The following is a 15,437-nucleotide window of genomic DNA, read 5'->3' as shown; positions in this document are numbered from 1 at the left end:
CCCCCCCCCCCCCCCCCCCAAGAATTTAACCACATGGAATAAGAAGCTGTGTTTTCTTAATTCGGGATTGTCACCTTTTTTATTTAATGTAATTTTTCTGCCGACATGTGTGTAATCTTTGTGTTGTGTGTTCTGTTTGCAGTGACAGGGGTGAGTATTAGAGAGGAGCTGTGTTACGTGTAGTATCCTTTATCATCATATCCTTTAAGCGGCTGGGACAAACTCTTTTCCCTTTACCTGTTGGGAAACGTTTTCACACATTCAGACTAGACAACATGTTTATTACAGAAACTCTTTAATCTTTCACTTGATCTAAATAATGACTGTCCTGGTTCAAAACTATAAAGTGGATAAGACTAAAAAATATTGATATGATAAAGATGAAAGTTTAACTGTGATGTGAAAGTAGCGTCACACTATCCACTACATTAAAAAAAAGATGTATCGCTCTGTTGGGAGTTTTTGGGACTACAAAAACACTCTCTGTTGTACAATGGTGTTACAGAGTGAAGTGCCTCGTAGCTCATAAACAATCTTTGACACAAACCGACAACAACAACGTTTTATTTTGATCTGCCCTCAAGTTACAGACTGAGTTTAAGTTTATGAGTGACGGCTGATGTGACCTACCGCCGGGGAAGTTTGTCCTTTTAACCACCGACAGTGACAATAGTAGTGTTTTTTTTATTGAATAGTTATTTATTTAGTTAATAAAACATTGCCTTTGGGGAAAATTCCATCGCTTTTTATTTCTTTTAGCTTTCACTAAACATGTAATATGGCTGCAGAAAAAACATCTCTGTTTGTAGAAGCGTCAAAGTAGTTTACCGGCCTTGTTACGTTGTTTGTTCGTGTTCGTCCTTTTTAAACAAAAGATTTACTTCAAAACATGCGTCACATGCTTCCAGTGCTTCTGGGCCTTATGGAGAGAAAATTCTCTCTTCAATACAAAAACAATAACAGTCGGACTTAAACGTTTTGTTTTACCACATCAACACATGGAATAATTGTTTTTGAACGAGCAATGCGTCAGAGTGAATTGTGGGTAACGTCTCTCTGGTCCCCCACCAGGTCAGTACTCCGGCCAGCCTGTCGACGTGCCTCAGAACCACAAGCGCGCCGTGTGTGACCTCACTGTGGCCGACCGATTGGCTCTGTTCGATCACGTGGTCAGCCAACGGAAGGAAGCGGCGTCCTCCAGCAACGAGGATCTGTACGTGGACCTGGTGTCCAAACTCCAGAGGGGTAAGACATCGTGGTGAAGACTTCCAAACGTCAGAATGATTCAAATACTGTGTCCGATCTCCTCCAACTGTTACATGGATAACAGATATTTATGTAGAGGAACAATTATATTAAACCCGAGGACCACGCTGAGGGAGAAAACAAACGGCCAAACAGAAACTGTTTGAGGAAGATGGCATTAATGGGCGTTTGTGTTTTTGTCTTTAGATGAAGAGCAGAACGAACCGAAGACTCACCTGGAGCTGATGGCAGAGATGAGGGACTACAAGAGGCGGCGTCAGTCTTACCGAGCCAAGAACGTTCACATCACCAAGAAGTCCTACACCGAGGTACGAGCCAGCACCAGGACAGTGATCAAAAACACTGTGACCATGCTCATGTGACCTTCTGTGGTCTGCAGCAATGATACAAAGTACATTAAAATGTAATAACAAAACAAGTATCTGCTCCAGATCTGGACTGTAAATACAAATCTAATGTATCAACAACCAATTTACTGTTGGCATATGAAACAAGGCGTATGAGATGGAGGAGTTACCAAATAATAACATTAACATCTGGTTTACAGTTATAATATCAACACGCTCACCTTTAAGCATTTACACACAGCAATGAGCAAAGTTAGGAGGTGAATGGCCCAAAAAGAACAGGAGCAATAAAGTGAAACTAAACCTCACGTTGTCGGCTCCAATAACGTCAATAATGTGAGGCGAAATGAATCAGAAAGAAGCAAAAATAACTTATTAAATGAGATGTGGGCTTTCAAACAAATGTAGAGTTTAGAAAGAAAGAAGTATCAAAAATAATCTTATTAATATTAAACTGTATAAACTTAAACAATGGAAACCATTTGATTGCTTACCCTGCAGGTGATCCGAGAGGTGATCAACGTCCACTCGGGAGAGCTCACCAGACAGTGGAGAGAGGAAGAGGACGAGGAGGAGTCGACCAGGTCTGAACTCTCGTCCCACAGGTACGACCCCGACCTCCCGGTGATCAGTTTCCTGTAATGTTGTTTATTCAGGAAATTAAAACGTTTATATATTATTTGTCCGTCAGGCGCCAGCTGGATGAAAAGCGTTCGGCGTCGTCAGACTCTCGTCACAGCCGACGCCGTCGCAGCCGAGAACGAAGCCCAGACAGAGAAAGCAAGAAGAAGAGGAAGAAGAGAGAGAGGTGAGAAGTTATGTTTGTGCTTCAGTGCTGGTGGACGTAGTCATCGTGACGTCACCAATTGGTTTGTAGACTGATGTTATGAAGCCTCGAGTTCGGCGATTTCACCGTCGCCATCTTGGATTACGGCCATCACCATGTTGTTGTTGTTTTTTAAACCAGTAAACAGGAAGTGACCATATCTGGACTGAGGAGACACCGTATACGTCTCTGGTAAAGACCTGTCAATCACCGTGTAGCCCCGCCCTAAAGCATCCCCTGCTTTATGGTCTGTTTGACTCTAAATGGACCATAATGTACTAAGTGAACATCATGCTGTATTGAAGAAGACTTGAAACTAGAGATTGAGACCATAAACTCATGTTTACAATGTTTACTGAGGTAATAAATCAAGAGAGAAGTAGAGTCATTTTCTCATAGACTTCTACACAACCAGAGGAGGCGCCCCCTGGTGGTCAGTAGAGAGCATGCAGCTTTAACACATGAAGCATCGGCTTCTCTCGGCAGAACCGGAGGTTGCCGCCTGAATACAACTAATTTGTTTGTCATCGGTCAACTTTAATAAAAGTAAGTTTTTAAAGTGGCTCAATGTCTTCTCACCTCACAGGGATTCCTGCTCCCCGGACGAACACCACCACCACCACGACCGGAAGAAGAAGAAGAAGAAGAAGAGAGAGGAAAGGGAGAAGGAGAAGTGATGAGGTCACACGTCAAAAAGTTTCAACTTCATAAATGAGGGCATTTTGGAAAGAAATAAAGTTTTGGGAACCAACAACATACATTTTGAACTTTTTTTTGTTGTAATTTAAATGACATGTTTGCCAATTTTGAACAGGCCCCGCCCCTGCCTCTGCCTGATTGGCTGTGAGTGGTTTTCAACTACAGACGACATGGAATGTTGGACAGGAGTGTCATAGCTGGCACACTTTCACCACGGGGTCAAAGGTCACTCTTGTTTTAGGCTTAAACTGAATTAAAGTGCGTCTTCAAGTGTTTACACAAGGTTTCTGCAGTCGTTGAGAAAGTCTTTTAATTTGAAATTTTGGTTTCTGAAGTCTTGTGACTGGCAATGTTTTATTCTGAAATCCATTAAATCAATAGATGCTTAAAATGTGCAGGTCATCATTTTAATAATACATATAATCATACTAACTTCATGTAGTAATGATAATAAAAATAATATAATATATACATTTTATTTACACGGCACCTTTTCAAAACAAAGTTCTTCACGTGGTTGATACAGAAATAAAGAAACATTTCAGGACTGCAGTGAAACAACATCTGACGAAAGTTAAAACGGACATAAAATCCACCAAATTAATACAAAAAATAGAATACAAAAATATAAGACATGATGTGTTCTCATTAATAAAAATGTTTGTGAAAGGAAAGATATGATTCCTTGAACTCAGTTTATGTTAGAATGCAGTTCATTCAGCTATACATCAAACTAACATTATTATTTTAATAATATATTTCTCTGTCTCTTAAAAACAGTTTTTCAGTGTGCTGTGTTGTAGAATGTTTTAGATTTTTCATAAAACAAAACCTTTTTATAGTTTTATGATTTATGATTTAGTTCTTCTGTTATATAACACAGGTGAAGTACTTGCAGCCTTTTGTAAAACATATTGACATATTTCAAGTTGTCTTCGTGGCGTGAATGTTATGTTTAATGTTTTGTTGGTGGTAGAAAATTGGGCTCTAAGCAAAAGGAATCTTTTCTTGGTGGATATTTCAGATATTAAAATGATCCACATGTGAAAAGAAAAACGTTGGCTTAAAGTTAAAGACTTTTCTTCACAGATCCACCGTCTCTCTTTTCTCTCAGTCTTCTCTGCTGATGCTGGACTCTGGCTCAGGTATTTCTCACCCTGTTGAGACGCTGAGATAGAGGACGAGAAGAACGAGCGAGAGAGACAGAGAGAGAGATCATCCCGTCAGTGCCTGGGAACCTGAGGGATCCTGGAGAGACAGAGAGAGGACACAGAGAGAGGACACAGGGGGATCATGCTGTGAGGAGAGCTGCTCAGGGAAAAGCTGAATCAGGTCGTTTTGTTTGTCCTCGTCTGTATACTGAAAGCGTCCTGTGCAGGACCTGGTCTGGCTGTGGTCTGGTCTGGTCTGAGGGGAGTCTGCAGCACCATGGGAGCCTCCAGTGACAAGGTAAGAGGAGAACGGTCTGGGTTTGGTTGGTGGTGGTGGGGGGGGCTGCAGGTTTGGTGTCGCTTGTGGTCCCCTGATGGGACCGGGGGGGTCGAAGTCTAGTTGAATCGACTGGGATCAAATTTAAATGACGTTAATTATTTAGTATGAGTGATGGAGAGAGAGAAAAATATCAGTTGTGGTTTGTTTACAGTCTTATAGTCCGGCCCTTAATGTCTGGACTTCATTATTATTATTGTTACATGTCGTTTGTGACTTTAGCAGCGACGTTTCAGAGCCTGGAAATTCTTACTAATAAACTCTATACTTTAAACTTCCCTGACACTGATGTGTGTGTTGAGACCTTTTTAAGATCAAACTCATTTTAACCTGAACTGACCTGCAGAGAGAATTAAGCTAAACCCGCTGATGTTACTTCACCAGAAACTTTGTTTGAATGTCTTGATGTTCGGTCCTAAAATACTATTTCAATATAACTTCTTCAATACAATAGATAATTATATATTATAATTATTATAATTTACTCAGCTTCAGGCGGGCGTAGAGAAGTTTGACAGTAAACAGTGAAGTTTGTTTAGGAGTTGTTCTGGCTGATAATGAAAGACTCATCATACCAAAGCCTCATCTCTTACAGGACAAGGGCCAGACCACAGGGACTCAACTGAGTATTCTATTTATTTAGGTAAAGTATCTATGAAAATAAATAAAGAGACACACCTTCAAATGACAATGAGAGGTGCCGTCAGCTTTCTCTAAAACAAAGATCCGTGAGAACAGGAGCGTGAAGGACGTGTCTCACCTCACTGCCCCGGAGGTCCTGCAGGTCAGGATCATGGCTTCATTCCCAAACTAACCTGACTAGTTGCTGTTTATTTACAACATCGTGCTGCAAACGTGTTGGGATAAAACTTCTTATACCTCATGGATATGTGGCGAAAAGGTTCATATTGAATTTTTCATTTGATTAATGCTTCACGAGTGAAACCCGGTTTATTTGTGTTTATCGTTTAGTTTAACAAAAACACTTTTTGCATCTGCTCTTTGCTGCTTTTTTACTAAAGTAAATTTTCCCTTTTCTAAAAAAGAAAAGGAAGTGTCAGCATTGGTCTTTTTATGATATTTGTTGACAAAAAGAAAAATATAAAATATTGCCAACCATGACTGTCAACTGTCCACGACTGACTCTCTGCTTTTAACTTGAAGGATAATTTAAAGTCACTACGAGGAACTTAGATTTAGTGGTGATTCTGTCGCCCCCTGTGGACTAAAGTGGTAGTGTCTCTGAGCACCAGAGTCCCTTTAGAAAACCTCTCATTATACTGCAGCGGGGTCTGACAGTCGGCCCCTCTCAGTCCTGGTTCTGGTTCTCCCGTGCCTCCCTTCCCTCCAGCGGGTCCAGCAATACGTCCTGGGTCTCCAGCAGCGTGGTGTCGGTGTTGGCTCCCAGAGAGGAGAAGCTCTGCTCCTGGAGGAGGAGGAGGAGGGGGAGGAGACGCTGCTGCCGGGAGCTGAGCTCTCCTCCTCCCTCCGGAGCGCCGACTGCAGGTCCGAGGCTTAGATATAAAATACAATAACAACAATGTACAATCCAAGAACAGCTTTATCGCTTTATTTATTTGTTTATCATTTCTATCACCAGTTCAAGGAATTCATTTATATATATTTTGTGAAGTGCACGTGTACTTCCATTTCCTCCTGGTATTATGTTCTAATGTTGACACTTAATGAAGTTATAATAATACAACCCTCGTCTTCATCAGCATCAATGTGTCTGACCTTCTATAATCCTCCTGTAGCACAACAAAGTGTTGCCTTCTAGTAAATTAATGTATAATTATTGCATTACAGGCTTTATTGACAATTGTGCTTTTCCTTTCTATAATCTAGAAGCTGGTTAAACGGGACCGTTTCTCTCCATCTTATAAGTAATAACAGTCTGTGAGCTTTCTTGTCTCAAAGTCAGGGCTGCTCTGGGATTTGAACTGCCGACCTCTCACTCTCAAAGAGAGAATCGTTACCTATGAGCCACTTTCACGTAACCCTTGATGTAGAGTGAGGTGTGACATGCTGTGTTCAATGTGTGTCTGTCCAGGTGACCAACTCACCTATGAAGGCTCAATTGTTCCCACTCAACTGTCTTTTTTCTGTTTTTTAGTTTCTATTTTAACGCATGAATCAGCCGTTCAGTTTGCTTTGAATTGAAGAATTTGTTCTTTTCTTGTCATTCTGTTTTATATGAGATCACTCCTGATGTTTGCATCTTATTTGTTTGTATATTTGTGGTCATTTCCTTTTCTTGAACTTCACCTGTTTTATACGAGCGTATTTTCCTTATCACACGTTCTTACATACTTATATGAACATATATATATATATATATATATATATATATATATATATATGCACTCGCTCCACCTTCTGTTTCTTTTTGGGGCTCAGTGCTGCTTGATGCTCTCAGTTTGTGTGTCGTACTTTTAATCTGGAAAGCACTTTGTACGTATAAATAAAACGATTGTTATCGTTATGGGATCTGGACCCAAAGCCCCGGTATCGTATCGGGACTGAAAAGGTGCTTTATCGGTTCATCCCTTAATGTTTTCATCAATACATTTAAATTGTTGTGATCTTCAGGTGAGTCTCAATTTTCACAGCTCTGCACCAAAAACCAGCCAGATATCCAGAAATGTCTTGCTGTGAGGTGGACCGGACTCATGTGGTCTGTTCTGGTCTTCATACAGATGATATATTAATAAGCGTTAGATGATATTAAATAACTTGTTGTTGTTTTCTCCCTGCAGCCGTCTCTCCTGTCAGGTCTGCTTGTGTTCTCGCTGTGTGTCGTCTCGTCTCTCTGCCAGGAGGAATATTCTGGATACCACTCAGGTCAGATGCTCATGAAGTCACTTTTACTCCAGAAGGGCTGCGACTATGTGTTTTTATCAGCATTTGATCTGTTGATTAGCTGTTGGGTCTATAAGATGGTGAATAATGTCAGTCAGTGTTTCCTGAAGCCCAAGATGACGTCCTCTAATGTCTGATATTCAGTTTACTGTCACAGACGAGAAAAGAAACCAGAACAAATTCACATTTCAGAAGCTGGAATCAGAGAGTTTTAACTTTTCTTTCTTCAAATAAAATCACTCAAACTGATTCGTCAATTGTCATAACAGTTGGCCGATTCGTTTATTAGTTGATAACTAATCGTTTAATTCTTGAAGCTCTGATTCCTGCTTTCATAAAAGCAAAACTAAACTAGAAACCAATAAAACTAGATTAGTTTGCTTTTTGTTAATTATGAAATGATGTTCTATTCGTAGGAATCAAGTATATTGAATATTAGAAGACAGCTGAGTAAACAATATGTTTGTGATTAGGATGGATTGTTTGGTCTAGAAATTATAGAATATATTCCTCAGAATTTATCTGAATTTAAAGATGATTTTTTCCGTAACTATCTGAATGTATTTTTACTGCTGAAACCAGGAAATGTGTATATTTCTGGAAATTATGTATGAAAAAGCTGAATCACATTCTAATCAGTCCAACACAAAAATCACTTATTATTAAGAGCTGCTGGTTGATTGACACACAATTGGGTTTGTGCTTTATTTCTCCTCTTTTGTGATTTTTAATGTCAATAATTCAGCTTAAGTTTTATCTATCTGCAAGATGTCTTTGTCCCACAGTTAGGGCTCGTCCGGGATTTGAACCCGGGACCTCTCACACCCGAAGTGAGAATCATACCCCTAGACCAACGAGCCACCCACATGTAGACTGTGAGTAGGATCAGCTCTGATGTGTGTGTTTAACGTGTGTGTGTCCAGGTGAGGAACACACCTATGAAGGCTCCGTGGTCAACCGCCACGACGGCTTAGCCTCTCCTCAACCAGGTGAGCACAGTGTTCACCTGGTTCACTCCTGTTCACTCCTACCTGATGATAGTATACCTGAACAGCAGCAGCACACACTCTGCACCTTGCTGTCAGACAGACCTTTGTGACGGGGAGCTGATGCCGTAATCTACGCTCTCTTCAAAGACACCAGACTCCATTGATAAAAGCATCAAGTTGACCTCACAGAACACAGGAGGGTTGCTGGTCTACTGCTGCCTCCATCTGTTAGTTTGTTTTCTGTTATTTGCAGAGAAAGGGCTGTCTGACAACAAGGTAAAGCAGTGAAAATAAAAAAGAATATAGCGTTAGTAATACACTGACTGTGTACCTCACACAACCACACCTCAAAACATGAATTCTCAGGACTAAAAGTCTCAGTGTTGTCCAATCTCGTCTCCTCTGTTCCCTCAGAGTATCCGCCTGACCCGACTCACAGCTACGACGAGGACCAGAGGCCCGAGGACCCCTATGGTCCTGAACCCACCCAGGTCACCATGATCACCGAGGACGCCTTCCCCTACGCCACCACCGCCGAGTCCCACTACGCCAAGGAGGACACGGAGACCATGCAGGTATGACGACCGCTGAGGGCCGGAGGTCTTTACTGCCGTCAGAGCGGCTCACATTTGGCCACAAAGGTCCATTTAGCGGCTGTTCTGGAGCTTACCAAACTGCCGCAAGTACATTATTCAAAGTTTCTGTTCCATCATCACAATAAAGCAGGATTATCAACTAAATGTGCTCTGGAAAATAAATGTCAAACACACCTAAAAAATAACAGTCAAAGTCCCTGTGGACTAAAGTGGTTGTGTTCCTGAGCACCAGACCCCCTTTAGAAAACCTCTCATGTTACTGCAGCAGGGTCTGACAGTCTGCCCCTCTCAGTCCTGGTTCTGGTTCTCCCGTGCCTCCCTTCCCTCCAGCGGGTCTAGTAATACATCCTGGGTCTCCAGCAGAGAGGAGAAGCTCTGCTCCTGGAGGAGGAGGAGGAGGAGGAGGAGAAGGAGACGCTGCTGCTGCTGCCGGGAGCTGAGCTCTCCTCCTCCCTCCGGAGCTCTGGATCTGGGTCTGTCCACGGTGGACCGGTCTCTGCTGGAGTCTGAGCTGAAGGAGGTTCTGGTGAACCTGCATGAGTTCATCTGGTTTCACCAGAATCCGACCCGGTGGCTCCGATGACGAGCATTAAGAATAACTCTATAGAAACAGACCATCTTCTCTCTGATGGTCTCTTTACTGATGGAGGACTGATAGAGGATCAGGACTACACTGAGACTGGTTCAGATTGAGGATCAGGACTACACTGAGACTGGTTCATAGAGGATCTGTAGTGCACCACTTTAGTGCGTATTTTCACTCTCCCCGTGTTGTAATATTCTTGTGTTTCAGGTCCCGTACGAGTATCCTCCAGCAGGACCGGACACCGACACCTCGGAGGAGTCTGGGGGCGACGCAGACCTCGGAGAGGAGGGGCCGACCGCGTGCGACTGTGAACCCGGACAGCCTGGATTCGCTGGCTTCGCGGGACCAAAGGTACCGACTCACTTCATCGCATCGTGGTCACTTTATTCTCAGCAAACAGGGCGGTTTGTCCCGCTGAACAGATCTCATCACTCGCTGCATTCATCAAACACACATTCACTAAAGGTGACATCAGGGCCCCTCGGCTTTGGAACGATCTTCTTAAAACCCATCTTTACAGACGGGCCTGTATGTGGTGTCGTCGTTTTGTCTTGTATCTGAGAATCTTTGATGCAACTTTCAGTCTAAAGTGCGTTCAGTAATAGTTTATCTGCATGTGCACACAAGAAATTCGATCTTTTTCTTGATCTGAATGCGTTATTGATTCTTTTTCTGTTCCCTTCAGGGATCCAGAGGGCTGCACGGTAAAACTGCAGAGCCAGGAACTCAAGGCAGAGAGGTGAGAGACCAAAACAGTATTACTGCATTTTTATTTTAATGATGAGGAATCACGAATGAGAATTATGTTACAGATGTGTGTCCAAGGTTTGTTTGTGTTTACATGTTTGTTTTTAGGGTTATAAAGGAACCAAAGGGGTCCGGGGGAGAGGAGGAGACACCGGACCAGTGGTCAGTAAATCACGTCACTACAACACTGATGTATGATTAGCTAACATATATATATAAATACACCTGCACTGACTCGTTGTTTCAGTAAACACAAACTGAAAGTAAAGGAAAACATGGAGGAACAAAGTGAAGGAAAGAGAAAGTGAAACAAAAGCTGCAGAAACACTTAAAACAGGATGTGAGAGCCAAACATGAAAGAAAAGTAAAAACTCATTTCATACACCGTCAGAGGCCACAACACTGTCTCAGGTTAAGTTGAGATGAAAACTATATTTAAAAACAGACTCATTCACTAAAATGACACAAACAATACTTTGATTTAAAGAAAAAGAAAAACAAGTAAAACAATAGAAATGAGGTTAAAGACAAAAACAGTTATTTTTAAATCAAACGAAACAGAAACAACACTTTAATGAAAAGCCTAACGTGAAATACATTTATTGTTTTTATACAGACTGTGAATATAGTTGGAGTAATTTGGATGCATTGAATTTTTAATATATGTATATATATTTATGTTTGAATTAAGTCTTTAAAGTTTGAAGAAATGACTCACTGTGTCTCTGATTGATACAATATGCAGTTCTCAAAACGAACAAAGCACTTCCTGTTGTCAGTTGCGGTGTTTGTCCGTTGTGTTAGTTTTGACCTTTGACCTCTGGTCCTGCAGGGCGACGCTGGACCTGAAGGAGATGACGGAGCGTCTGGTTTCTCTGGAGCCATGGTGACTTTAAAAAAGACTCTTCACAGATGATTCTCAATAAATAATAAAAGACCTGCTGAGTGGAAACCTCAAAATCACACACAGTAGAACGAGTCCTCAAATACTCTGCTGAAGTACTATGTTGTACTTTACTTGAGTATTTCCATTGTATGCTGCTTTATATTTCTACTCCAAAACGTTTATTTGACACTCATAGTTACTTTTTACCTTTAAAAAACCTGATATGCTTTTATGATAAGATGTAGTACAATACTACTAATCTACCCAGTAGTACTAGTACAATACTACTAATCTACCCAGTAGTACTAGTACAATACTACTAATCTACCCAGTAGTACAAGAAGTATCTAACATTGGCTGCACGTTGACAAAGTACAACAGTAGAATCCTCTTACATGTACTAGTTAGTGATACAAAGTGAATAATATATTATTCTATATTAATAAATCAATCTGACATCGTGACACTTTCACTTTAAGTACATCATGCTGATAATACTTGTGAACGCTTGAATATCATTTTGAATTCAGTACTTTTTACTTGTGAAGTATTTTTGGAATGTAGTGTTTCTACTTTAATTTAAATAAAGGATCTGAATACTTCTTCAACGTCAGGTCACACCAAGAGTTTTACTGCTTTTAATGTGACAATTTAAAAACTACTATTCTTCTTCCTTTTCTCCTTCTTCTTCTTCCTTTTCTTCTTCTTCTTCTTCTTCTTCTTCTTCTTCTTCTTCTTCTTCTTCTTCTTCTTCCTTTTCTTCTTCTTCTTCTTCTTCTTCTTCTTCCTTTTCTTCTTCTTCTTCTTCTTCTTCTTCTTCTTCTTCTTCTTCTTCTTCTTCTTCTTCTTCTTCTTCTTCTTCTTCTTCTTCTCATAATACAAGATGTTAATAAAGCAGTTGTAAGAGAACCAGTTTTAAACTTAAGTAATCTAATCTACTTTTTTGTCGTTAACAGGGAGAACCTGGACTTATAGGAGCCCGAGGTGAGCAGGGAGAGCTGGGACTGAAGGTAAACAAACACACACTCACACACACATGCACACGCACTCACGCACCGACTGAGAAGGTTTAACTTTAAAATGATTGCAGGGTTACTATGATATAGATATTAGCCGTGACTTCTGTTCTGTCTGGATAATAAATCCTGAAAGGTGTCGATGTTTCGGCTGTCCTCCTCTTTTAGACGTATGAAAAAGCAAGTTCTTCGTAGTTACATAAGTAAAACTTATTCGTGAAATATTCAAAAATCAGCAACGCGAATGTCTACACAAGATCACAGTTCAACACGTTGTTTTTAAATGCTCTGGTTATGAATTACATTTTATAAACAGTCAGCGATTGATGTAATAATGAGAATGTTTTATCCACGTGTGACTTGTTTTGTGTCCACAGGGGGACTTCGGTTTGGAGGGACCCCGCGGAGGAGTCGGAGGTCCTGGTGAGACTGTAAGGACACGACCCTTGACCTCTTACGTCCTGTAGTCCTCAACACACAAGCATGTCGTGAGACAGAGTAGAATAAAGAAGAAATCTCATTTGATTCAATATTATATATATATTTTGAGTCTTTATTCATCATTTTAAATAAAAAAATGAAAATTAATTAAATGTATCAATTAAACAATGCATGTGATATAGAAATGAAAGTAAAGTGAAAGAGTTTTAAGTGTTATTCATTAACTCAATGTTTAGAAGATGATATTTTACATTAAATAATAATAATAATAGTAACAATACATTTAATTATATAGCACTTACCAAAACAAAGATACAAAGTGCTTCACATAGCGAGCAAAGAACAAATACAACATAAAACTGTAAACTATATTTATGTTAGTTAAAATAAAGCATTTATTATTTACTTAATCTAATTTATTTGTTGTATTTCAGGGCCCTCGTGGTGGCGCTGGGCCTCCGGGACCAAACGGAGGTACAGGTATCAAGGTAAAGAAAAGTCTGAAACACCCACGTTTACGCTTCATTTAATGTCTTTAAACAGGCTAAAGGTAATTAACATGTGTGATTAGAAAGGATTGTATTGTTCTTAAAAGTGTGAAAGGTGTTTAGGTTTTATTTTATAAGAGGTTGAAATGTATTTAATATATATACTGAAGACTAAATGTATTACTGTCACTTGTTTTTCATGTAATATCTTTTAGTTGAACAATATTTTGCTGTTTATTTTCTGAACATTTACACCTTAAATTTGGCATCATAATCTAGAAGTAAAGTAAAGGCAAAACATTTTGTATTACTGAATTTATTGAGTTAAATATGAAAATGTAATTTCCACTTTTATCTGTCGGTGGGGTTTGATTTTTTTCATCCTGTTTCTAAAATGTAAAATCAAGTTGTTTAGAATCCTTATACGCGTCTGCTTTTCCATTAAACAAATTGTGTTTTCTATCCATGTTTTAGATTATTTTGTATCATTTGTTATGAACCTTTCCTTTACCGTTGTTGTCTCCGTGTTTTCTGTTCAGGGGTCTCTGGGGGACAAAGGCAGAGAGGGTCCTCAGGGACGAGACGGACTGAAGGTACGGAAACAGAGAAGAAGAAGAAGTACTTCACCTGAATAAAGCTGTCTGAATAATAATATAAAAAATAAATCACTCAATGACTTAATATGCTTTTTAATACACCAAAAATAAAATTAAAAATAAATTTATCAATTGATCAAATTTGTCAAAAACTGATATTTACGTTTAATTTGCTTCTTTATTTATCTAATTTTGTATAATTTCCCCTATTTATTTACTCTCTTACGTAAATGTTATTTATTTTTGTATTCATTTTTGTATTTATTAATTTTTTAATTTATGTATTTATTTTCCCTAAAATGTATCTATTCCTGTATTATTTTCTTTATGCATTTCTTCCCAATCGAAGTCATTCAAAGGGTGTCACTGGGTCAACATTCTGCCTATTGATTAACACCAAACTATTGATTTTGATACATTAGTCCCCTCACTGATCTCTCCTGCTTTGTGACTGTGAACATATTGTAGTTCCCTCTGCTCACATCAGAGGGAGACGGAGTTCATCACTAACTCTGCGTCTCTTTAACCGTCACGTCTCCTCTCACAGGGTCAGATCGGAGCTCCTGGTTTTCCCGGTGACGTCGGCGACAACGGATACACTGTGAGAAAGATGCTCGACCTTCTTTGTTACCTTTTCACCACAAGTTGTTTCTATTTAGAGCTAAAAGAATATCTAAAAACCTGGATAATTAGCATTACTGGCAATGCAAATAGAAAAACTTTGAGCTCAGAATCCCTTTCAGTAAATGTCTTTGCAGGTGCCTAAGTTATTCTTTATGCCAGATAAATTATTATCAGGCACAGAATAATATATGTGTTTTCTATAATCCACATAAGTGCACAATATTAACCTCTCAGACACCGGAGTAGATCTTTGTTTGCTGAAATTGAATTGTTCTTTGCTTGATTGTCATTTTAACTAAATAAGGGCCCGTCACACGCTTCCATAAATTCCACCAGGAGACTCCCAAGCCGGGATTTATGAGCGTGTTTGATGTGGTTCTTCCTGAGCACAGAGCTTTCACTGTGACGGTGAAGTGAGTAGAAGTGAGCATGTGGCTGTTACTGCTCAGACTTCCTTCAGTGAGTTTCGTTCTCTCAGACTGAAGCCTCTTCAGACGACTCAGCCAGAGTAACTTTAACATAACAATCATGTATTTACTCTTTTTAATGAACGTCTTCCCACGTGTTTTTACGTAATCAGCACTCCTGGATTTACTGTATACGTAATCTTTGCATCGTCTTTGAAATGATTTACTGCAGAGATGCGTCAGTGATATTAAATATTTGATCCTGTTTGTCGTCCTCAGGGTTACACTGGACAGACAGGATCCATCGGACCCAGTGGACCAAAGGTACAAACACACGTTTCCTTACTCTATTAATATAGTTTACTGTTAAACCTCACTGATAGGTTGTGGTTAGGTTATCCTCAGGTCACATGACTCACTATGTGGGCGTGTGTGAGTGTGTTTGTGTGTGTGTGAGTGTGGGTGTGTGTGTGTGTTTGTGTGAGTGTGTTTGTGTGTGTGTGTGAATGTGTGTTTGTGGGTGTGTGGGCGTGTGTGTGTGTGTGTGTGTGTGTGTGTGTGTGTGTGTGTGTG

General features: G+C 40.0%; 2 protein-coding genes and 1 non-coding gene across 3 annotated transcripts in view; 2 read left to right on the top strand and 1 right to left on the bottom strand.

Moving 5' to 3' along the window:
• snrnp48 (small nuclear ribonucleoprotein 48 (U11/U12)) overlaps nt 1-3,607 on the top strand; it is a 6,126-nt gene extending 2,519 nt beyond the window's left edge. The window contains exons 5-9 of the mRNA XM_031867451.1: nt 1,072-1,245; nt 1,453-1,574; nt 2,115-2,218; nt 2,305-2,421; nt 3,026-3,607. Of these exons, the coding sequence (XP_031723311.1) occupies nt 1,072-1,245; nt 1,453-1,574; nt 2,115-2,218; nt 2,305-2,421; nt 3,026-3,116 (608 nt within the window). The 3' untranslated portion in view covers nt 3,117-3,607. The remainder of the gene's footprint in view (nt 1-1,071; nt 1,246-1,452; nt 1,575-2,114; nt 2,219-2,304; nt 2,422-3,025) is intronic.
• Nucleotides 3,608-4,566: 959 nt separating this feature from the next.
• LOC116394331 (collagen alpha-1(II) chain) overlaps nt 4,567-15,437 on the top strand; it is a 21,262-nt gene continuing 10,391 nt past the window's right edge. The window contains exons 1-15 of the mRNA XM_031867358.1: nt 4,567-4,587; nt 7,386-7,470; nt 8,274-8,318; nt 8,412-8,477; nt 8,892-9,052; nt 9,867-10,010; nt 10,345-10,398; nt 10,515-10,568; nt 11,239-11,292; nt 12,249-12,302; nt 12,686-12,739; nt 13,184-13,237; nt 13,777-13,830; nt 14,381-14,434; nt 15,144-15,188. Of these exons, the coding sequence (XP_031723218.1) occupies nt 4,567-4,587; nt 7,386-7,470; nt 8,274-8,318; nt 8,412-8,477; nt 8,892-9,052; nt 9,867-10,010; nt 10,345-10,398; nt 10,515-10,568; nt 11,239-11,292; nt 12,249-12,302; nt 12,686-12,739; nt 13,184-13,237; nt 13,777-13,830; nt 14,381-14,434; nt 15,144-15,188 (999 nt within the window). The remainder of the gene's footprint in view (nt 4,588-7,385; nt 7,471-8,273; nt 8,319-8,411; nt 8,478-8,891; nt 9,053-9,866; nt 10,011-10,344; nt 10,399-10,514; nt 10,569-11,238; nt 11,293-12,248; nt 12,303-12,685; nt 12,740-13,183; nt 13,238-13,776; nt 13,831-14,380; nt 14,435-15,143; nt 15,189-15,437) is intronic.
• Nucleotides 8,277-8,348, bottom strand: trnap-cgg (transfer RNA proline (anticodon CGG)). The gene has a single exon. It is a non-coding gene; the product is annotated as a tRNA-Pro (tRNA).

Source organism: Anarrhichthys ocellatus, unplaced genomic scaffold (genome assembly GCF_004355925.1).
Source record: "Anarrhichthys ocellatus isolate YVR2014 unplaced genomic scaffold, GSC_Weel_1.0 scaffold39, whole genome shotgun sequence".
Classification (NCBI taxonomy): Eukaryota; Metazoa; Chordata; class Actinopteri; order Perciformes; family Anarhichadidae; genus Anarrhichthys; species Anarrhichthys ocellatus.
This window is presented reverse-complemented; position numbering and strand designations above follow the sequence as displayed.